The sequence below is a fragment of the Nerophis ophidion genome, linkage group LG01, assembly GCF_033978795.1.
Source record: "Nerophis ophidion isolate RoL-2023_Sa linkage group LG01, RoL_Noph_v1.0, whole genome shotgun sequence".
NCBI classification, from domain to species: Eukaryota; Metazoa; Chordata; class Actinopteri; order Syngnathiformes; family Syngnathidae; genus Nerophis; species Nerophis ophidion.
In genome coordinates, this window is record NC_084611.1 from 12,905,872 (window position 1) to 12,929,767 (window position 23,896).

At 40.9% G+C, this 23,896-nt stretch overlaps 3 protein-coding genes across 6 annotated transcripts in view; 1 reads left to right on the forward strand and 2 right to left on the reverse strand.

Moving 5' to 3' along the window:
• Positions 1–23,896, forward strand: part of LOC133550332 (SH2 domain-containing protein 3C-like) — a 108,997-nt gene that overhangs the window by 27,741 nt on the left and 57,360 nt on the right. The window lies entirely within an intron of this gene.
• Positions 204–16,765, reverse strand: LOC133550369 (UDP-glucuronosyltransferase 2A1-like). Of its 2 annotated transcripts, none has more exons than XM_061896415.1 (2): positions 16,708–16,765; positions 204–5,321 (listed from the first exon to the last, which is right to left on the reverse strand). In XM_061896415.1, exon 2 carries the CDS (start codon positions 5,305–5,307, stop codon positions 3,727–3,729), a length of 1,581 nt encoding a protein of 526 aa, XP_061752399.1. In that variant the 5' UTR covers positions 5,308–5,321; positions 16,708–16,765; the 3' UTR covers positions 204–3,726. The 2 variants fall into 2 exon arrangements, with proteins under 2 accessions (XP_061752399.1, XP_061752400.1); XM_061896416.1 differs by lacking the exon at positions 16,708–16,765 and adding an exon at positions 5,428–5,547.
• On the reverse strand, positions 19,596–21,739 carry LOC133550395 (UDP-glucuronosyltransferase 2B19-like). Its single transcript, XM_061896418.1, has one exon. The coding sequence runs from the start codon at positions 21,465–21,467 to the stop codon at positions 19,887–19,889; it is 1,581 nt and encodes a 526-aa protein (XP_061752402.1). The 5' UTR covers positions 21,468–21,739; the 3' UTR covers positions 19,596–19,886.

The following is a 23,896-nucleotide window of genomic DNA, read 5'->3' on the forward strand; positions in this document are numbered from 1 at the left end:
AACAACTATTTTGAACGTGTGGCGGTAGGGAAAACCTTGCTGATGACACCGTACTATCTGCTCACAGATGCAACCTAATGGTCGTTTGAGCACACTGCAGCTTATCCTGGATAAATTCGCCACTCTGCACTCCTCAGTCACGCGCAGGATTCTCACAGGAATGAGGAACAAACTAATCCAGACCAAATTAGACCAAATCGTCACACAATCGGAATCTATTCATTTTATTATTTTGCACATACAGTAAAATACATTATTGAACAATTTGCTTCCCATGTCGTCATTTTACTTAATTTCCGTAGTATAAAGCGAACCGGTATACAAGCCACACCCAGAAAAAAAATAGATAAAAACATTTCCGTATATTAACCGCAGCGGAGTATAGGCCGCAGATGTATACAGTGGGGCAAAAAAGGATTTAGTCAGCCACCGATTGTCATCATTTTAAGTGGGAGAACTTGCACAGAGGTCTGTAATTTTCATCATAGGTACACTTCCACTGTGAGAGACAGAATGTGAAAAGAAAATCCAGGAATTCACATTGTAGGAATTTTAAAGAATTTATTTGTAAGTTATGGTGGAAAATAATGATTTGGTCAAAAAGTTCTATTTTGGTTTCATCTGACCACATGACATTTTCCCAATCCTCTGCTGTATCATCCATGTATCCATTTTGGTATAAACTCATCTCGTCGTGTTTGGAGGAAGAAGAATACTGAGTTGCATCCCAAGAACACCATACCTACTGTGAAGCATGGGGGTGGAAACATCATGCTTTGGGGCTGTTTTTCTGCTAAGGGGACAGGACGATTGATCCGTGATAAAGGAAAGAATGAATGGGGCCATGTATCGTGAGATTTTGAGACAAAACCTCCTTCCATCAGTGAAAGCTTTGAATGGTTGACCAAATACTTATTTTCCACCATAATTTACAAATAAATTATTTAAAATGCCTACAATGTGAATTCCTGGATTTTTTCCCCCACATTCTGTCTCTCACAGTTGAAGTGTACCTATGATGAAAATTACAGACCTCTGTCATCATTTTAAGCGGGAGAACTTGCACAATCGGTGGCTTACTAAATAATTTTTTGCCCCACTGTACGCTGTGAAAGGAGTTATGTACATGGTAATATTCCAAAATGTTTATTTACATGCCTTAATTGTTTCCAAACGGTGTCTGTAACACGGCAGTAAAACGGCTGATCAAGCAAAACAGAAGTCATGGTCATGGACCCACTAGGTGCAGAAGCTAGCTCTCCAATCAGCTAAACAGACTCAGTAACTCCACAGGGACGTTTTGGTGATTTACTGACAAATTTGTGAAACTAAAACAATACTTAAAGCAGGGGTAGGGAACCTATGGCTCTAGAGCCAGATGTGGCTCTTTTGATGACTACATATGGCTCTCAGATAATTATATTTATATAGCGCTTTTCTCTAGTGACTCAAAGCGCTTTACAAAGTGACACCCAATATCTTAGTTACATTTAAAGCAGTGTGGGTGGCACTGGGGGCAGGTGTGTAAAGTTTCTTGCCCGAGGAGACAACAACAGTGACTAGGATGGCGGAAGCGGGAATCGAACCTGGAACTCTCAGGTTGCTAGCACGGCCACTCTCCTAACCGAGCTAAGCCGAGTAAACGTATAATACTCTTCCATATCAGTAGGTGGCAGTCGGTAGCTAATTTCTTTGTAGATGTGGGAAACAGCGGGAGGCATAGTGCAGGTAAAAAGGTGTCTAATGCTTAAACCAGGGATAGGGAACCTATGGCTCTAGAGCCAGATGACTGCATCTGGCTCTCAGATCAATCTTAGCTGACATTGCTTAGCACGATAAGTAATGAATAATTCCGCTGGTAATCACAGTTTCAAAAATAACGTTCAAATTATAAATTCAAATTTTAATCCAACCATCCGTTTTCTACCGCACCTGTTCAAGATGTCGCATTAATGGTAAGAAGTATTATATTTATTATTGGTTAACTTTTCGAATAACAATGTTGTTAAAAAGAATAAAAGACTTATTATACTCTACAAATGTTGGTCTTACTTAAAAATGCACAAATTTAGTTGTATTCAGTGTTGAAAAATGTTATATGGCTCCGACGGAAATACATTTTGAAACATTTGGCTTTCATGGCTCTCTCCGCCAAAAAGGTTCCCGACCCCTGACTTAAAGAATGGCAATTTAAGTTACTAATACTAACAGACACTTGTAAATGCGATAGCATATTCCCAATGCTAACCACGCTAGCGTCATTACATTATAATAGCATTGATTGACTGATTGATTGAAACTTGTTATTAGTAGATTGCACAGTTCAGTACATATTCCGTACAATTGACCACTAAATGGTAACACCCGAACAAGTTTTTCAACTTGTTTAAGTCGGGGTCCACGTTAATCAATTCATGGTAAGCATGTACAAATATGCATGAAAACACTCCTACTACGCTCATCACACACGGACGGTTTAGTAAGTAAGAATTGTTTTAGTTGTAATGTTACACTTACAAACGTTGCTTGGAGTGATGAATGAAGAATCCATATGAGTAGAAACGTTATTGACGATTAGAAGGCGCGATTATACTTTGACTTCTGGTTAAAAGCTCTACACAGAGGGGCACTTTAGCACCTCCAATGAGCAAACTCGTCCAAAAGATGACGCCATAGCACAGGGGTAGGGAACCTATGGCTCTAGAGTCAGATGTGGCTCTTTTGATGACGGCATCTGGCTCTCGGATAAATCTGAGCTGACATTGCTTAACACGATAATTCCACTTGTAATCACAGTGTTAAAAATAACGTTCAAAATATAAAACATTCTCATGCTTTTTTATGTTCAAGAAGTTGCATTAATGGTAAGAAGTAATTTATTTATTACTGGGGGTTTTTCAGACCACCAAGACACTGTTTTAGGTTTACAGTATTGTTTTATTTTATTGTTCTCTCTGTTGCTTTCCAGCAATTGTCTTTTTCTCTTTCGTCCTCATTCGCGCTCTGGCTCCAGCCCCAACCCTGTCTCTCCTCCTGGCTGCTGCTTATAACAGAGCGACAGGTGATTAGATAACAAGGCCCAGGTGGGCCGTCTACGCACCTGTCGCTGATTTCGAGGCCTGTCCTGGCAACATCCTGCTTTGCTGCAGGCCCGCAGGCCACACCCCCACCACAGTTAGCTTCAGGATAACAATGTTATTATAAAGAATAAGAGACCTATTATACTCTGGAAATGTTGGTCTTACTTAAAAATGCACACGTTTAGTTGTGTTCAGTGTTAAAAAAAAATATATGGCTCTTAGGGAAATACATTTTAAAATATTTGGCTTCTTGGCTCTCTCAGCCAAAAAGGTTCCCGACCCCTGCCATAGCACAAACAATAAGAGCCCTTTTCAATGTCTCAGTTTTTTTTTTTTTTTAACTATTTGCGTTATGGCCAACAGCGAAGAAAAATCCATAAATAATCGTAGGAAAAAAGTAGCGGCTTGTAGTCTGGAATTTACTGTACTTCAAACCTTTTCAAACCCCGCCCCCTTGTACTCAAGCCAGTTGCGCCCCCCCCCTCACATCTGCAAACAGAATTTTGTCGCTGAAGTGAGTGGAATTAAAAAGCAGGAAAGACAAAGAAACGTTCAAACCCGGTAGAAAACGAGGAAGGAAGGTTCAAAATATTTTGTGATCGTATATTTTTTAAACATATCTATTATACAAAGTGTCCCTGTCCTATTATTCCTTTTTCAGTTTGCTTCTAGAAAGCAACCTTCGCCACAAGAACTTTAGCAGTGAAACAAAAACGGCAACGACTGTTAGCACGAGCGCCAGTAAGAAGGCCAGCACATCGATGCAGTAGTACTGGACGGTGGACATCTTGTAGGACTCTGTGCGTAGGTGTGCCGCTCCCTTGTGTCTCATGACAAACTCGATCCAGAACATGGCGCGGTCTAGAGGCTTGATGGGCTGGTCCCTGTGCAGCGCCGACAGCTTCGTCATGTTCTGGCGGTAGGACGGTTCGTAGAGCACCGCCTTCAGCGCCGCCAGGAAGTTGCCCTCGTTCACTGTGGCGATGTCCATCACTTTGGCCACGCCCCTCACCTGCATCCGGAAGAAGTTGTCGTGCTGGTCGAACATGAGGGGCAGGCCCACCAGAGGGACGCCGTGGTAAATGGCCTCTTGGAGTCCGTTGGTGCCTCCGTGCGCCACAAACACTTTGGTCTTGGGGTGACCCAGCAGGTCGTTTTGAGGCAGCCAATCCAAAAGCAGCGTGTTGTTGCCGAGTGAGGACGGACGTTTGCCCTGGTGTCTCCAGACGACCTTCTGAGGAAGTCGGGCAAAAGCGGCAGCGATGCCGTTTGTGATGTCCTCCGGAAGGTCGGCGACTAGAGTGCCCAGGGTCATCACGATGACGCCGTGTTCACCGGAACTTTGGACGAACTCCTCCAGCTCTTTGGGAAGGGGGTTGGAGGGCTTGCACTGAAATCCTGACATGTAGACCACGTTGGGCATGGTGGGACGCGGGAATTCAAAAGTGAAATCGTTCCTCATCAACCAGATGTCTGCTGCTTGGAAGAGCTCCATGTAGTGCACGTCTGGACCGAAGTAGCGATGGACAAATGACCTGTAGTTGGAGTCTGCCACGTACCAAATTTGCCAGCGAGTGAAGAAGTAATTCATCATGTTCTTCATCCGCTGAAAGAAGGTCATCTTGTCTGTCAGCAGCGCTCCTGGAATAGGGACGTAAGACAAAGGGAAGGGAGCGATTGACTGATGTCCTTCACCCTGAATTGTCCACCTGACGTTTAAAACCAGTGGCAGACCTAAACGGTGAGCCAGGAGAACCCCTCCGCCTAAGGCAGGGTCCGTCAGAACCACATCATATTTGGCGTCACGGAGACTCTGCATTGTTTCCTTGTCCTCGAAGACATTCCCCAACGTCTGCACCACTCCCTTGTTCAGTTCGTAGAACGTGGTGACCAGTTCGTACTCCAGAGCGAGGCGAGCCCAAACCGAGGCGCCTTCCCTCCGCATGTTCAGAAGTCTTGTGACGAACGAGCCAAAGTTGTGTTGATCAAAGCCACTTGAGAAGTGCAAGGTGAAGGTCTTGTAGAAATTGGACTCCGGCTTGATGTACCAGTTGTCCGTGTGCCGGATCACCGTGATCTCATGGCCACGGCCGTGAAGCTCCTCGATCAACACTTTCATGTTGATCCAGTGGCTTCCGTCCACGGGGAACACCAGGATCTTCCCTCCCGTCGCACAGCCGGAGGCGCTGAGTAGCACAGCGAGCGCTAGCAGCGTCGGCCGGTACATGTCCAAAGCCGGTTCTGGCGAGAAACAGAACAACGTTAGCTGTGTGGATTGGATGGATGTAAGTGAAACCAGACTGTCTTGACCCTCAAACGCAACTCCAACTGCTCCGATTTTACTTACATAACTCCCAGATTCTGCTGCTTAACAAGATTGCTCAACAGCCTTTTTATGGGAATTCCAAGCGCTCTGTCCCAAAAGGCTTAGCAGAGGTTTGTTCCTGCTCTAGAACATGATGATATCCTCTCATGTTACGCAGCCGTACCTTTAATAGCCGTCTTTACTCGGGCAAAGGTCAGCAGCAGTTTAATGCTTCATGCAGGTAGCACTAATTAACTCCAGCAATCTGAACAAAGTGTTCACGTTGACCTTTAGGAGGCTCCTTAACTGTGTCAGGTTAACGACCGCCAGTGAGGATTGCTCTGGTTTGCATGCTCATGATTAAAACTCATCACTTGAACTTCGGAAGTCAGACCCTCTGAAAGTTGCGCAAAAACTTGAACTGCTGTCAAGTATTAGCAAAAGGGGAAATGCACTTTTTGGAAGTTTGCCTCTCATTCAAGGTTTTATGTACACGCTGTTAGTGTGTATGTGATGTGGTAACATTCAAAACAACATGTAATATTTACGTATTATACTCAATTTAAGTGCAACAAGACTACTAATCATGGCAGACTTCATGAGAGACAACAAAGACTACTTTGGGGCAAATGATAATCAATCAATCAATGTTTATTTATATAGCCCTAAATCACAAATGTCTCAAAGGACTGCACAAATCATTACGACCACGACATCCTCGGAAGAACCCACAAAAGGGCAAGGAAAACTCACACCCAGTGGGCAGGGAGAATTCACATCCAGTGGGACGCCAGTGACAATGCTGACTATAAGAAACCTTGGAGAGGACCTCAGATGTGGGCACCCCCCCCCCTCTAAGCGACCGAAAGCAATGGATGTGGAGCGGGTCTAACATGATACTGTGAAAGTTCAATCCATAGTGGCTCCAACACGCGAGAGTTCAGTTCAAAGCGGATCCAAGACAGCAGTGAGAGTCCCGTCCAATGGAAACCATCCCAAGCGGAGGCGGATCAACAGCGTAGAGATGTCCCCAACCGATACACAGGCGAGCGGTCCATCCTGGGTCTCGACTCAGGACAGCCAGTACTTCATCCATGGTCATCGGACCGGACCCCCCTCCACAAGGGAGGGGGGGACATAGGAGAAAAAAGAAAAGAACCGGCAGATCAACTGGTCTAAAAAGGAGGTCTATTTAAAGGCTAGAGTATACAGATGAGTTTTAAGGTGAGACTTAAATGCTTCTACTGAGGTAGCATCTCGAACTGTTACCGGGAGGGCATTCCAGAGTACTGGAGCCCGAACGGAAAACGCTCTATAGCCCGCAGACTTTTTTTGGGCTCTAGGAATCACTAATAAGCCGGAGTCTTTTGAACGCAGATTTCTTGCCGGGACATATGGTACAATACAATCGGCAAGATAAGATGGAGCTAGACCGTGTAGTATTTTATACGTAAGTAGTAAAACCTTAAAGTCACATCTTAAGTGCACAGGAAGCCAGTGCAGGTGAGCCAGTACAGGCGTAATGTGATCAAACTTTCTTGTTCTTGTCAAAAGTCTAGCAGCCGCATTTTGTACCAACTGTAATCTTTTAATGCTAGACATGGGGAGACCCGAAAATAATACGTTACAGCAATTGAGACGAGACGTAACAAACGCATGGATAATGATCTCGGCGTCTTTAGTGGACAAAATGGAGCGAATTTTAGCGATATTACGGAGATGAAAGAAGGCCGTTTTAGTAGCGCTTTTAATGTGTGACTCAAAGGAGAGAGTTGGGTCGGAGATAATACCCAGATTTTTTACCGAGTCACCTTGTTTTATTATTTGGTTGTCAAATGTTAAAGTTGTATTGTTAAATAGAGGTCGGTGTCCAGCAGGACCGATAATCAGCATTTCCGTTTTTTTGGCGTTAAGTTGCAAAAAATTAGACACGCTTCCAACTGACTACAGTCCGGCGTGTTGGTCAGCTTTAGGGGCATGTAGAAATCCTTCTATTTCAGAACCTGAACATAAGGAGGATGACCTACAAGTAAACAAAGCCATCATGTAGCAGTATTGCTGAGGACATTCATACAATGATGTTAGCAGTAACAACAATACATTAAAATAACAACGTCATTAGGAAAAACAGTACAATTCATTTGTCCGTTTTAATTTTATTATTAATTTTTTTGCCTTTTGCACTTATTTGACCTCCATAAAGTGTTTGCTTTTTGTATCACAAACTTAAATCCTCCCATTTATCAGTGCAATGAACCTTTGCACAATTTTGATGAGTACTTTAATTAAGTCAAAGCATAATAATTGTGTAAATGTTTCAATAAGTGTTTTGATTACATTATGCTTGTGTAATTTGAAGCCTTTATTTTGTTAGCAGAGTCAGACAGGATGTTGAGCATGCACTGTTATTGTGAAGGGGAGACGGTTGCTGCCGTTTGGAGCTTGATGAATCAGGAGTCGTCTTCAGGCTGTTTATAAAAAAGGAGAGCCTCTCAAGCCGCGGCTGCTGTTTGTACATTGATCTTCCATCCACGATTGATCATTGCTGATGATTGATTGATGATGATTTTTGTGCGCTCTAAATAGTCAAAACTGGAGACTTTAACAGTTAAAGAAGGTTTTCAAGCTTTGAGTTCTCCTTGGCGCCATAACAGGCCAAATACTGTTTATGGATGTGGGCAGTTAGACTTTTGTAAGCATCGTGGTAGACTTAAGGGCTTTCCCAACCCGGTATTGATATTGGCTATCGGCCTGATATCAGCCCAAAAACATGTTTGATATTAATTTGGCCTTGCATGTCAAATGTGCGATATCGTGTCTGATAAGAGCAGCCCTGCAGCGTGTTTACTTTTGTGTGATATCAGGGATACAAACAGTCCTGTAGCGTGTCTATTTGCCAGCGATATCATGTCAATACGCGCAGTCATGCAGCGTGTTTACTTGCGTGTGATGTCATGTGCAATATGAGCAGTCCTACAGCGTGTTTACTTACATGCGATACTATGTGCGATACGAGTAGTCTTGCCGTGTGTTGACTTGTGTGTGATTTCATGTGCGATCCGTGCAAATCCTGCAGTGTGTTTACTTGTATGTGATATCACGTGGGATACGAGCAGTCCTGCAGTGTGTTGACTTGCATGCAATATCATGTGTGATACGAGCAATCCTTGTGTGCGATACGGCAATCCTTCAAAGTGTTTACTTGTGTGCGATATAATGTGTGATACGAGCAGTCCTGTAGCGTCTTTTCTTGTGTGTGATATCATGTGGGATACGAGCAGTCCTGCAGCGTGTTGACATGCGTGCGATATCATGTGCGATACGAGCAGTTCTGCAACGTGTTTACTTGTGTGTGATACGAGCAGTCCTGCACAGTGTTTACTTGTGTGCGATGTCATGTGCGATACAAGTAGTCCTGCACAGTGTTTACTTGTGTGCGATGTCCTGTGCAATACAAGTAGTCCTGTAGCGTGTTTACTTGTGTGTGATATCATGTGTGATACAAGCAGTCCTGCAGCGTGTTTACTTGTGTGTGATATCATGTGTGATATGAACAGTCCTGCAGCGTGTTTACTTGTGTGTAATGTCATGTGTGATACGAGCAGTCCTGCAGCAGGTTTACTTGCATGTGATTACATGTGCAATACGAGCAATCTTGCAGCGTGTTGACTTGTGTGTGATATCATGTGCGATATGAGCAGTCCTGCAGTGTGTTTACTTGCGTGCGATACAATGTGCGATATGAGCAGTCCTGCAGCGTGTTTACTTGTGTGTGATATCATGTGTGATACGAGCAGTCCTGCAGTAGGTTTACTTGCATGTGATAACATGTGCGATACAAGCAGTCTTGCAGCGTATTGACTTGTGCGTAATATCATGTGCGATATGAGCAGTCCTGCAGCGTGTTTACTAGTGTGTGATATCATGTGTGATACGAGCAGTCCTGCAGCGGGTTTACTTGCATGTGATACAAGCAGTCTTGCAGCGTGTTGACTTGTGTGTAATTTATGTGCGATACAAGGAGTCTTGCAACGTGGTAACTTGCATGCGATATCATGTGTGATACGGGCAGTTCTGTGCGGTATAGCTCGTTTGGTAGAGTGGCCGTGCCAGCAACTTAAGGGTTGCAGGTTCGATTCCTGCTTCCGCCATTCTAGTCACTGCCGTTGTGTCCTTGGGCAAGACACTTTACCCACGTGCTCCCAGTGCCACCCACACTGGTTTAAATGTAATTTAGATATTGGGTTTCACTATGTAAAGCGCTTTGAGTCACTAGAGAAAAGCGCTATATAAATATAATTCACTATATAAATATAATTCACTTAGTGTTTTTTATACTTATCATTGTTCTCTGGTTGACTCATTTCACTTGGTCAAACCTTTTCCAACATCCTACACTACAAAATATTAAAAGTATGGGTGATATCCATATCGGTACATACTGGAGGCTCAAATGTCGAATCAAAAGTGAAAAAGTTGTATCGGAACAGCCAAGGTAGCTTATTCGTAACTCAGCGGTGATCCACAACTCTCTAAGCTGAGCGAGAGGTTTCACTAACATATGTAGCGACAAACTGTAGTTACTGACAGTGGTTTTCTGAAGTGTTCATGAGCCCATTTGGTGATATCCTTTACGCACGGGTGTCGCTTTTTGATGCAGTACCGCCTGAGGGAACGAAGGTCCGTTATATCATTGCTTACGTGCAGTAATTTCTTCAGATTCTCTGAACCTTTTGATGGTATTACGGACTGTAGATGGTGAAATTCCTAAATTTCTTGCAATGGCCCGTTGAGAAATTTTGTTCTTAGACTGTTTGACAATTTGCTCACGCATTTGTTCACAAAGTGGTGACCGTTTCCCAATCCTTGTTTGTGAATGACTGAGCATTTCACGGAAGCTGCTTTTATACCCAATCATGGCACCCACCTGTTCCCAATTAGCCTGCACACCTGTGGGATGTTCCAAATAAGTGTTTGATGAGAATTCCTCAACTTTATCAATTATTTATTGCCACCTTTCTCAACTTCTTTGTCACCTGTTGCTGGCATCAAATTCTAAAGTTAATGATTATTTGCACAAAAAAAAAAGGGTTTATCAGTTTGAACATCAAATATGTTGTCTTTGTAGCATATTCAACTAAATATGGGTTGAAAATGATTTGCAAATCATTGTATTCCGTTTATATTTACATCTAACACAATTTCCCAACTCATATGGAAACATGGAATGCCGGAGGAAGCAAAAGTCTTGACGGTGAAGAAATTAGAAGATCTTGAAAAGTATTGACATTGATACAGTACTTAGTATCAATGTAGCTTTGGAAATTTTACATCATCTCAATGCTACCCACACCAAGACCACAGACCACATCAAGTATTGATATGGACATGTTACAGAAGATCCTCCAACATCAACAAAAAGAACTGGGAATGTGTGAGTATCAAGACCACGCCAGGCCAGAAACTGATATTGAGATACACCCTGATAATAATCATTTTTCTGCGATTGTTAAAAACTGTAATTATTTTACCCGTGAACAACATGAAAACAGTGTAAAATCAGAGGATAGTCCGTCAATAATACATTTCAATAGTCGAAGCATGTACACTAACTTTGAGGCTATCAAGGATTACTTGAAATAATTTACTCGTCCATTTAGCATTATTGCAATTACTGAAACCTGGTTCCACAATGATAAAGGTATTGATTATAGTCTGAATGACTATGAATTAAGATACACAAAACAGAATAAATACAATAGGAGGAGGGGTGTCTGTAAATAAATCTGTTACATTTGAAGTTTTAACAAATATGACTATAGCAGTCGATGGATTATTTGAATGTTTAACAGCGGAAATTCTAAATGATAAAAGACAAATATCTTCATGAGTTGTGTGTTCCGGGCATTTAGTTCAAGCATAGAAACTTTCAATGAGTGGATGGGTAAACTATTTTCCTCTGTGAACCATAAAACCATATTTATCTGTGGTGATTTTAGCATTGATTTGTTAAATTCAACCAAGCAAAAACATGTTGATGACTCAATATCCAACCATAACCAAACCAACACATATTGCCACAATCAACAACATTTTTACTAACATTATGGGAAATCAAATCACCAGTTTATTTATATTTATATTTGATATCACTGACCATTTACCTGTTTTTACTTTGTATGACTGTCATCTCTGTTACGCCTGTTCGGCATCGATTCCCTCGAGGATGCGTCGAAATTGAACACAGCAAAGGTAAGATAAACAGATTTATTTAAATAACAAAAAGAGCTATATAACACAAATGCTAGCGCTAGTAGAATAAAACAAACGAAGGACGCTAGCATAAAAGCTAGGAATAGTAATAGACAAACTAAATCTGGCTCGAAGGCACACAAAAACAGAAAAACAAATCTTCAGCGTGAGAGCTGGAATAATACAAGGGCAGAGCGTGTAAACTAGCGTGAAATAAACATAAGAATGATCAGAGGAAACTAGTTGCGTGTAAGCAAACCAGAAATGCAGACATACCGTTGTGTGAAAACAAACTTGGATCCCAGACTGAACAACAAAAGATGCAGGCTTATATAAGGTAGGTGATTAGTGAGGACAGGTGTGCAGGGCCGTGAGAAACAGGTGACCATGGTGACCGACTTAAACAGGAAATAATAGGATCAGATGGAGAATGGAACAATAAACAATAATATGTGGAGGATCCAAAAAGCGGATCTCAACAATCTCAAGAAAACCAAAGACACTATGGCAAAAATCTCAAAACGAATAACAACTGAGGAAACAATCAGTGCCTTAAACCAGTGGTTCTCAACCTTTTTTTCAGTGATGTACCCCTTGTGAACATTTTTTTAATTCAAGTACCCCCTAATCCGAACAAAGCATTTTGGGTTGAAAAAAAGAGATAAAGAAGTAAAATACAGCACTATGTCATCAGTTTCTGATTTATTAAATTGTACAACAGTGCAAAATTTTGCTCAATTGTAGTGGTCTTTCTTGAACTACTTGGAAAAAAAGATATAAAAAGAACTGAAAAACTTTTTGAAAAATAAACAGGTGATTTAATTATAAATAAAGATTTCTACACATAGAAGCAATCATCAACTTAAAGTAGCCTCTTTGGGGATTGTAATAGAGATCCATCTGGATTCATCAACTTTATTCTAAACATTTCTTCACAAAAAAAGAAATCTTTAACGTCAATATTTGACGTAGATGCTTTTAAAAAAAGGCTTAAAAACCCATCTTTTTTAAAAAGCCTTTTTATGGACTTACATGCTGGTTATAGCTATTGGGCTGTTTCTGGTTTTATATTTTTATTATTATTATGACTATTTTTTCACACTGTGACACTTTGAGGTTGTTTGCTCAATGTAAAGTGCTTTTTTTTTTACAAATAAAATCTATTATTATTATTATTATTATTATTATTATTATTATTATTATTATTGTTATATTTATGGAACATATCCACAAAAAATCTAGCTGTCAACACTGAATATTGCATTATTGCATTTCTTGTCACAGTTTATGAACTTACATTCATATTTTGTTGAAGTATTATTCAATAAATATATTTATAAAGGATTTTTGAATTGTTGCTAATTTTAGAATATTTTACAAAAATTTCACGTACCCCTTGGCATACCTTCAAGTACCCCCAGGGGTACGCGTACCCCCATTTGAGAACCACTGCCTTAAACAATAACTTAGCAGTTCAGGATTGGACTTCAATTTATGGAGAACCAAATGTGGACAGTGCTTATTGTAATTTCTTAGACATATTCACTTCCCTGTATAATACACACTGCCCTGTGAAATTATATTTTATGAAAGAAAAAAAAAATAGCCCTTGGATCAATCCAATCCACTTTATTTATATAGCACATTTAAACAACAATAACGTTTCCAAAGTGCTGCACAGCCATGTTAAAAACAATATTATGCTCCACCAATGACTGAATAAAACAAAAAATAAATAAAAATAAAACCAATAAAAACAAATATGATTAAAAACAATTTTAAAGGGTAAAATCAATTAAAACAGTAAAATAAAAATCAAAGTGTATAAAAAACACAGAGGACCACACAACTCACGTAGTGTTAAAAGCCAAAGAATAAAAGTGGGTCTTAAGACGAGACTTAAGACAAAAGGGATAATTAATGCCGGTAAAAAGAAAAACAATCTCTACAAACTGTTCCTCAAAATAAAAACAAAAGCAGTCGAACAACGATACAAGAAGTACAAAAATTAATTAACTGATATTATAAGAACAAGCAAACGGATATATTATCAAAAAAAACTATATGAAAATAAAAATAATATAAAAGGAACTTGGGATGTTTTGAATAGCCTAATCAAACAAGGATATTCAAAGTTGACTTATCCTGATTACTTTATTGATGAAAACGGTGAAGATTATAATATGATTAACCTAGTGAATAAGTTCAATAGTTTTTTTTTGTAAATGTTGCTCCTAAGTTGGCTGTTGATATCCCAGACAATGGAGTTACAAAATCAACTATTGAACAGAATTATTTGTCATTCTTCCTCTCAGCTACAAATGAGCAGGAAATGAAAAATATTGTGCAAAAGTGTAAAAGTAAGCGCTTCACTGACTGCCATGGTATCAACATGATATTGGTTCAAAAAGTTATACTGAATATTATAAAACTCTTAACTTATGTATGTGACTTTCACTGACTTATCATTCCAGACTGGTCGCTTTCCAAGTGAAAGGAAAATGGCTAAGGTAACTCCTCTCTTCAAAAGTGACAGCAAACACGCTTTTACCAATTACAAACCAATCTCTGTTTTGCCTCAGTTCTCGAAAATCTTTGAGAAACTATTTAACTCTCGACTTGGATCATTTTTTGAGAAGCATCATCTAATCAATGACTGTCAGTATGGCTTTAGGTCCAAACGAACAACCTCAATGGCGATAACTGAAGCCATTGAAGAAATGACTAATGCACTGGAGCATAAAATATATGCAGTTGGTATCTTTATTGATCTGAAGAAAGTTTTTGATACCATTAATCAGATAAAATGGAATGATGTGGAATTAGGGGGCTGGCTGGAGACTGGTTAAAAAGTTATTTAACAGGCAGGATACGGTTTGTAAAAAATGGGTCAATATTTATCTGATACGCCTGGCATTGCTTGTGGTTTCCCCTAAGGGTCCTTGTTGGGGCCCATCCATCCATCCATCCATCTTCTTCCGCTTATCCGAGGTCGGGTCGCGGGGGCAACAGCCTAAGCAGGGAAACCCAGACTTCCCTCTCCCCAGCCACTTCGTCTAGCTCTTCCCGGGGGATCCCGAGGCGTTTCCAGGCCAGCCGGGAGACATAGTCTTCCCAACGTGTCCTGGATCTTCCCCGTGGCCTCCTACCGGTTGGACGTGCCCTAAACACCTCCCTAGGGAGGCGTTCGGGTGGGATCCTGACCAGATTCCCGAACCACTTCATCTGGCTCCTCTCGATGTGGAGGAGCAGCGGCTTTACTTTGAGTTCCTCCCGGATGGCAGCGCTTCTCACCCTATCTCTAAGGGAGAGCCCCGCCACACGGCGGAGGAAACTCATTTCGGCCGCTTGTACCCGTGATCTTATCCTTTCGGTCATGACCCAAAGCTCATGACCATAGGTGAGGATGGGAACGTGGATCGACCGGTAAATTGAGAGCTTTGCCTTCCGGCTCAGCTCCTTCTTCACCACAACGGATCGGTGCAACGTCCACATTACTGAAGACGCCGCACCGATCCGCCTGTCGATCTCACGATCCACTCTTCCCCCACTCGTGAACAAGACTCCGAGGTACTTGAACTCCTCCACTTGGGGCAGGGTCTCCTCCCCAACCCGGAGATGGCATTCCACCCTTTTCCGGGCGAGAACCATGGACTCGGACTACTTTTTGTAGATTTTGTGGTCCTGACGGCTTCATCTGACCGGGATCTTCAGCTCTCACTGGATCGGTTCGCAGCAGAGTGTGAAGCGACCGGAATGAGAATCAGCGTGTTGGGGCCAAAACTGTTTAATGTATATATTAATGATACATCTAAAGTACTGAAATGTATACTATTTGCAGCCGACACAAATATATTATACAGTAGTGATGACTATAAAGAGCTCATAAATACAGTAAACGCAGAACTACACATAGTAAAAAAATGGATGGACACAAATTAATTATTCATGAATATAAATACATTTAAGATTGCGATGTTTGGAAATCGCAACATAACGTATTGATGGTACCCAAATTTAAATCGTAAATTAGAATATACGTTTTTGGGAGTAATAGTTGATAGTAAACTATCATGGAAACCTTATGTCAGACACATTACAACAAACATCTCCAAAAGCCTCTCAATTATAAACAAATCAAAACTATACCTCAATGAAAATGCACTCCGTACTCTATACTGCACCTTGGTACTCCCATACCTTATATATTGTTTTGAAGAACGGGGGAATACTTACCACAACACAATTAATCCTCTGATCATGTTAGAGGAAAGAGCAGCTCGGATCATTCACAACATTGTTTTTTTTTTTAGAACATACTCATAATCTGTTTATGCAATCAAAGGTGCTCAAATTTGATGACCCTGTCAAATATAATACAGTAATAATCTTATATAAAGCATTTAACAGATTGTTGCCGCCTAATCTACGACGTTTTTTTGTAAGACAAGTGCAGGCTCATAACTTCAGAGGCTTTGGATATTTCTCATTGCAGAGAGCTCAAACTACTCGTAAACGTCTTTTGTGTGTCTGTATGCGGAGTAAAACTATGGAAGAAACTGGACTTACAACACAAGCAATGCCAAACTATTAATCGATTTAAACTATTCTACAAACATCGGGTCTGGTTCAAATATAGAGATGAGGGTCTGTAATTTGACCTGCTGTTGTACTCTGTCTCATAGTGTTAACATGTGCTTAATGTTTCTTGACCATTATTGCTATGTTGTCTATTATCATTGTTGGTATATTCATTCTTCCTACATTGTTGATACAATGTAATAATTATTGTTACCTGTGACAACATTTGTATGATCCTTAAACAAAAAGTATTAATCACCGAATGGAGAATTTAGGTTGGGATTAAATAAATTATCTTCTTCCCACTCCCTTTCAGGCAAAACTGGACAATCATGCTTACATATTGTACATTACCTTTTACATTATATTAATTTATATTATTATGTATAGTCTACCTTATACTTTTTTTTAAATGTCATTGCCTGAAATAAATTAATAAATAAAATGAAAAAATGAATGAAAGTATAGAGTCGACCCGTTGAGACTTACCCGGACTTGGCGTGTGTTGGATGGTAAGAGCAGCTCTCGGGAAGGAAGACTAAAGTTCACCTTTATATGAGGCGGGCAGGAGCAGGTTGATTACATAAGCTTCCTGTTGTTTTCTGATAAGCCTTGTTTGAAGTTGGCCCCCACGCCAAACTCTGTTATTAAAGTTATCAAAGGTTATTGTATTTTACTCACTAATCATGTTTAAATTGTTAGATCTCAAGCACATCCCAGCAGGCACAAGACATTGATACAACGTTGATTATACGTTACATGTCCTTTAAAACTGACTTGGAAACAACGTTGCAAAATAGTTGTATTTGTAAAACGTTAATGTCCAATGTTGGATTCACGTTGTTGGTGTGGAAACGACCAAATTGCAATGGTCAAATCAACGCCACAACCTGACATTGATTAAATGTCATCAAAAAGCATGTTGTTTCAACGTTGTATATATGTTGTAGAATAATGGTTGGGAAATTACCCAATTTCAATGGTCAAAACAACGCCACAACCTGACATTGATTAAATGTCATCAAAAAGCATGTTGTTTCAACGTTGTATTTATGTTGTAGAATAACGGTTGGGAAATGACCCAATTTCAATGGTCAAATCAAAGTCACAACCTGACATTGATTAAATGTCGTCAAAAAGCATGTTGTTTCAACGTTGTGTTTGTGTTGTAGAATAACGGTTGGGAAATGACCAAATTTCATTGGTCAAGTCAACATTGGAACCCAACATTGATTAAACATTGTCAAAAAGCATGTTGTTTCAACATTGTATTTGTGTTGTAGAATATTGTTTGGGAAATGACCCAATTTCAATGGTCAAAACAACGCCACAACCTGACATTGATTAAATGTCATCAAAAAGCATGTTGTTTCAACGTTGTATATATGTTGTAGAATAACGGTTGGGAAATGACCCAATTTCAATGGTCAAATCATCGTCACAACCTGACATTGATTAAATGTCGTCAAAAAGCATGTTGTTTCAACGTTGTGTTTGCGTTGTAGAATAACGGTTGGGAAATGGCCAAATTTCATTGGTCAAGTCAACATTGGAACCCAACATTGAAGAAACGTTGTCAAAAAGCATGTTGTTTTAACGTTGTATATATGTTGTAGAATAATGGTTGGGAAATGACCCAATTTCAATGGTCAAATCAACGTCACAACCTGACATTGATTAAATGTCATCAAAAAGCATGTTGTTTCAGCGTTGTATATATGTTGTAGAATAATGGTTGGGAAATGACCAAATTTCAATGGTCAAATCATCGTCACAAGCTGACATTGATTACACGTCGTCAAAAAGCATGTTGTTTCAACGTTGTATTTGTGTTGTAGAATAATGGTTGGGAAATGACCAAATTTCATTGGTCAAGTCAACATTGGAACCCAACATTGATTAAACGTTGTCAAAAAGCATGTTGTTTTAACGTTGTATATATGTTGTAGAATAATGGTTGGGAAATTACCCAATTTCAATGGTCAAATCAACAGCACAACCTGACATTGATTAAATGTCATCAAAAAGCATGTTGTTTCAACGTTGTGTTTATGTTGTAGAATAATGGTTGGGAAATTACCCAATTTCAATGGTCAAACCAACGTCACAGCCTGACATTGATTAAATGTCGTCAAAAAGCATGTTGTTTCAACGTTGTGTTTGTGTTGTAGAATAACGGTTGGGAAATGACCAAATTTCATTGGTCAAGTCAACATTGGAACCCAACATTGAATAAACGTTGTCAAAAAGCATGTTGTTTTAACGTTGTATATATGTTGTAGAATAATGGCTGGGAAATGACCAAATTTAAATGGTCAAATCAACGTCACAACCTGACATTGATTAAATGTCGTCAAAAAGCATGTTGTTTCAACGTTGTGTTTGTGTTGTAGAATAACGGTTGGGAAATGACCAAATTTCATTGGTCAAGTCAACATTGGAATCCAACATTGATTAAACGTTGTCAAAAAGCATGTTGTTTTAACGTTGTATATATGTTGTAGAATAATGGCTGGGAAATGACCAAATTTCAATGGTCAAACCAACGTCACAACCTGACATTGATTAAATGTCGTCAAAAAGCATGTTGTTTCAACGTTGTGTTTGTGTTGTAGAATAACGGTTGGGAAATGACCAAATTTCATTGGTCAAGTCAACATTGGAACCCAACATTGAATAAACGTTGTCAAAAAGCATGTTGTTTTAACATTGTATATATGTTGTAGAATAATGGTTGGGAAAGGACCAAATTTCAATGGTCAAACCAACGTCACAACCTGACATTGATTAAATTTCGTCAAAAAGCATGTTGTTTCAACGTTGTGTTTGCGTTGTAGAATAACGGTTGGGAAATGACCAAATTTCATTGGTCAAGTCAACATTGGAACCCAACATTGATTAAACGTTGTCAAAAAGCATGTTGTTTTAACGTTGTTTATATGTTGTAGAATATTGGTTGGGAAATGACCAAAATGTAATGATCAAATCATAGTCGGAACCCAACATTGATTAAAAGTGTGTTGTTTCAATATTATGTTTGAGTTGCTCACTGTCAGGACCTAATTCAACTTGTTCTCAATGTTGTTTCAATGTCTTGTGCCCGCTGGGATAGCTAATTTCAATTAATTTCCGTATTCCGCAGACATTTCCTTGCATACGCTGTTTTGTGGATATAGACGTCTATTTTTTAGTAGGAAAGCCACGCAATTCCTAGTCCACAAGGCACCTGGTCTTTGTATGGTAGAACCAAACCTGAGCCTGTTTTCCCTTTTGCTCCGAGTCATTTGAAGCATACCAAGACCATAGAGAAGAGGTGGTCAAATGACTCCGGTGCAGTTCAGTTGTGTTGAGAAATTAATCTAAAGTGAGCCAAAGGATTAAACAGAGTATGTTATTACTTTATTATTGACATGGTGTCTCTCAGTCACATTTAAACACGCTAGTACTCTATTTTTTACATTTATAGTCAGAGCAGCAGTTTATAAAAAAATATCTTAAACCTCACAGAACAGTAGCTGAAAGTTATTACTGCATTAGTACCTGGGCATCCTTTTTAGGCATAGCTAACTCAAATTATTTTGCAAGTAAAGTTTAAACCAAGAAAGTATTTTTTTTAAAATGTTTTTGACAACACAGGAATTTGAGATTACTACAGTGTCCCTGACGTGTTATTCTTTTTTCAGTTTGCTTCTAGAAAGCAACCTTCGCCACAAGAACTTTAGCAGTGAAACGCAAACGGCAACGACTGTTAGCACGAGCGCCAGTAAGAAGGCCAGCACATCGATGCAGTAGTACTGGACGGTGGACATCTTGTAGGACTCTGTGCGTAGGTGTGCCGCTCCCTTGTGTCTCATGACAAACTCGATCCAGAACATGGCGCGGTCCAGAGGCTTGATGGGCTGGTCCCTGTGCAGCGCCGACAGCTTCGTCATGTTCTGGCGGTAGGACGGTTCGTAGAGCACCGCCTTCAGCGCCGCCAGGAAGTTGCCCTCGTTCACTGTGGCGATGTCCATCACTTTGGCCACACCCCTCACCTGCATCCTGAAGAAGTTGTCCTGCTGGTCGAACATGAGGGGCAGGCCCACCAGAGGGACGCCGTGGTAAATGGCCTCTTGGAGTCCGTTGGTGCCTCCGTGCGCCACAAACACTTTGGTCTTGGAGTGACCCAGCAGGTCGTTTTGAGGCAGCCAATCCAAAAGCAACGTGTTGTTGCCGAGTGTGGACGGATGTTTGCCCTGGTGTCTCCAGACGACCTTCTGAGGAAGTCGGGCAAAAGCGGCAGCGATGCCGTCTGTGATGTCCTCCGGAAGGTCAGCAACCAGAGTGCCCAGGGACATCACGATGACGCCGTGTTCACCAGAACTTTGGACAAAGTCCTCCAGCTCTCTGGGGAGGGGCTCAGAGGGCTTGCACTGAAATCCTGACATGTAGACCACGTTGGGCATGGTGGGACGCGGGAATTCAAAAGTGAAATCGTTCCTCATCAACCAGATGTCTGCTGCTTGAAAGAGCTCCATGTAGTGCACGTCTGGACCGAAGTAGCGATGGACAAACGGCCTGTAGTTGGAGTCTGCCACGTACCAAACTTTAAACCAAGAGACAAAGTAATACATCATGTTTTTGATCCGCTGAAAGAAAGTCATCTTGTCCGTCAGCAGTGCTCCTTGAACAGGGACGTAAGACAAAGGGGAGGGTGCAATTATCTGATGTCCCTCGGTCAGAAGAGCCCACCTAACGTTTAAAACCAAAGGAAGACCTAAACGGTGAGCCAAGAGAATCCCTCCGCCAAAAACAGGGTCCGTCAGAACCACGTCATATTTGGCATCATGGAGGCTACTCATTGTCTCCTTGTCCTCAAAAATGGCACTCAACATCTGAACAACTTGCTTGTTCATCTCGTAGAACATGTTCATAACATCGTACTGTATTGTTAAGCGAGCCCAGACTGAGGCTCCTTCCCGCCGCATTTTTAGAAGTTTGGTTACACACAAGCCAAGCCTATGCTCATTAAAGCCACTGTTGAGTTTTAAGGTGATGGTCTTGTAGAGGTTGGACTCTGGCTTGATGTACCAGTTGTCTGTGTGCCGGATCACTGTGATCGCATGGCCTCGGCTGTGAAGCTCCTTAATCAACACTTTCATGTTTATCCAGTGGCTTCCATCTACGGGGAACACCAGGATCTTTCCTCCCGTCGCACAGCTGCAGGCACAGATTAGCACAGCAAGCGCTAGCAGCGTCAGCCGGGACATGTCCAAGGCAGGTTTTCGCAAGAAAGAGAGCAATGTTAGCTGTGTGGATTGGATGAATGAACCGATCCGAAGTGCAACACGGCTATCTTGACCCACGTCTAGTTCTGTCCATCAAAAGCCACTCCAATAGCTCCGATTTTACTTACATAACTCCCAGATTCCCTGCAGCTCAAAAAGAGTCCCAATTGCTCAACACATTTTGTGGGAATTCCAGGTGTTCCGTCCCAAGAGACTCAGCAGAGGCGTGTTTCTTCTCTGTAACTTGAGAATCTCTTCTCATGTTACACTCCTGTGCTGTGCGGCAGGACCTTTTGTCAGCCATCTTTACTAGAGGAAAGGTCGCCAACAGGTTGGGTGATTTATTTTCCTTTTTTGTAATACCAAATGACTCCAGCGGTCTGCACTAAATGTTCTTGTTGAACGTTCTAAAGATGCCTCAATCGAGTCAAGAAGGGCCGTCTTCCACTCAGCATTTCCAAATCAAATTTGTATGCTAGCATGCTGGCTAATGAGAATCCTCACTAATAAGTAGTTCTTACTTCTAGGGTGTTGTGGCTTAGATGGTAGAACAGCTGTCCAGATACTTAAAGGGGAACATTATCACAATTTCAAAAGGGTTAAAAACAATAAAAATCAGTTCCAAGTGGCTTATTTTATTTTTCGAAGTTTTTTTTCAAAATTTTACACCTCCCGGAATATCCCTAAAAAAGCTTTAAAGTTCTTGATTATCCCTATTTGCGGTGCGACCTTCCATTTCCCTGTGATATCATACAGGGCTGCCAATACAAACAACATGGCGGTTACCACGGCAAGATATAGTGACATTAGCTCGGATTCAGACTCTGATTTCAGCGGCTTAAGCGATTCAACAGATTACGCATGTATTGAAACAGATGGTCAGAGTATGGAGGCAGATAGCGAAAACGAAATTGAAGAAGAAATTGAAGCTATTGAACGAATAGCTATTGACGCTACTTGGCCATAGCATGGGTGTACCTAATGAAGTGGCCCATAGCATGGCTGCCTTATTAGCATCGCCGGTAAAATGTGCAGACCAAACGATCAGAACTTTCGCATCTTGTGACACTGGAGCAACTTAAATCCGTCGATTGGTAAGTGTTTGTTTCGCATTAAATGTGGGTATCTAGTTTCAAATGTACATACATGTACATACAGCTAGCGTAAATAGCATGTTAGCATCAATTAGCATAGCATGTTAGCATCGATTAGCTGGCAGTCGTGCTGCAACCAAATATGTCTGATTAGCACATAAGTCAACAACATCAACAAAACTCACCTTTGTGATTTAGTTGACTTAATCGTTGCAAATGCATCTGCAGGTTATCCATACATCTCTGTGCCATGTCTGTCTTGGCATCGCCGGTCAAATGTGAAGACACTCTGGCAAATTTAATGGGGGTCTGGCGGAAGATTTCTTGCCAGTGGTGCAACTTGAATCCCTCCCTGTTAGTGTTGTTACACCCTCCGACAACACACCGACAACGCATGATGTATCCAAGGTTCCAAAAAATTGTCGTAAAAACGTAAAATAACAGAGCTGAGACCCGGTGTTTGCAATGTGTTGAAAATGAAAATGGCGGGTGTGTTACCTCGATGACGTCACGTTCTGACGTCATCGCTAAAAGACCGATAAAAAGAAAGGCGTTTAATTTGCCAAAATTCACCCATTTAGAGTTCGGAAATCGGTTAAAAAAATACATGGTCTTTTTTCTGCACCATCAAGGTATATATTGACGCTTGCATAGGTTTGGTGATAACGTTCCCCTTTAAAGATCCCTAGTACAAATCCAGCTTCCGCTATCGTCTTCATTGCTGTTGTGTCTTTAGGCAATGAATGTGAATGAATGGTTGGTGGTGGTCGGAGAGGCTGTAGGCGGAAATTGTTTTTAATTGCACACAGAAAAACAAGTAAACATGGCATAGATAGAAGAGTTTACTGAGTTCCTTGGATCAGCTGAAACTTGACGATCTAGAGCAGAGGTGTAGTGATTTTTAAAAATATGTTATTTTTATTTATGCCCAAGTAATGTCACTGACATTGGTTCCAACGACACTGGTTCCAACCTTTAATAGCTTTGCGCATTTTTTTTTCTGCTCTAACCAGATTAGTACCTTATCTGATCTCATTAGACACTAGGCTAGGATCCTTCTGAATGCATTTGAACATGAACCCGTGTCAAGCGACTGGGCAACGTTTATCATCCCCGGACTGTTTTGGCCACACTTTGGCGGCGGGCAGCCATCCTCCATTGTACACCATCTTCTGGATTGATATCATTTTGGAAGCGTTGCCTTGTTCTATTCATCCATTTGTCAACATAAGTCATGAATTTGTGGAAATGTTCATGGCTTGGCTTAAACCAAAGCCTTTGATCAGGTTCTGTTTCTTCTTCAGGTAGCAGCAACAG

Excerpts from the sequence above, each read along its gene's own strand:
- LOC133550369 (XM_061896415.1), bottom strand. The coding sequence starts at position 5,307 with ATGTACCGGCCGACGCTGCTAGCGCTCGCTGTGCTACTCAGCGCCTCC.
- LOC133550395 (XM_061896418.1), bottom strand. The coding sequence starts at position 21,467 with ATGTCCCGGCTGACGCTGCTAGCGCTTGCTGTGCTAATCTGTGCCTGC.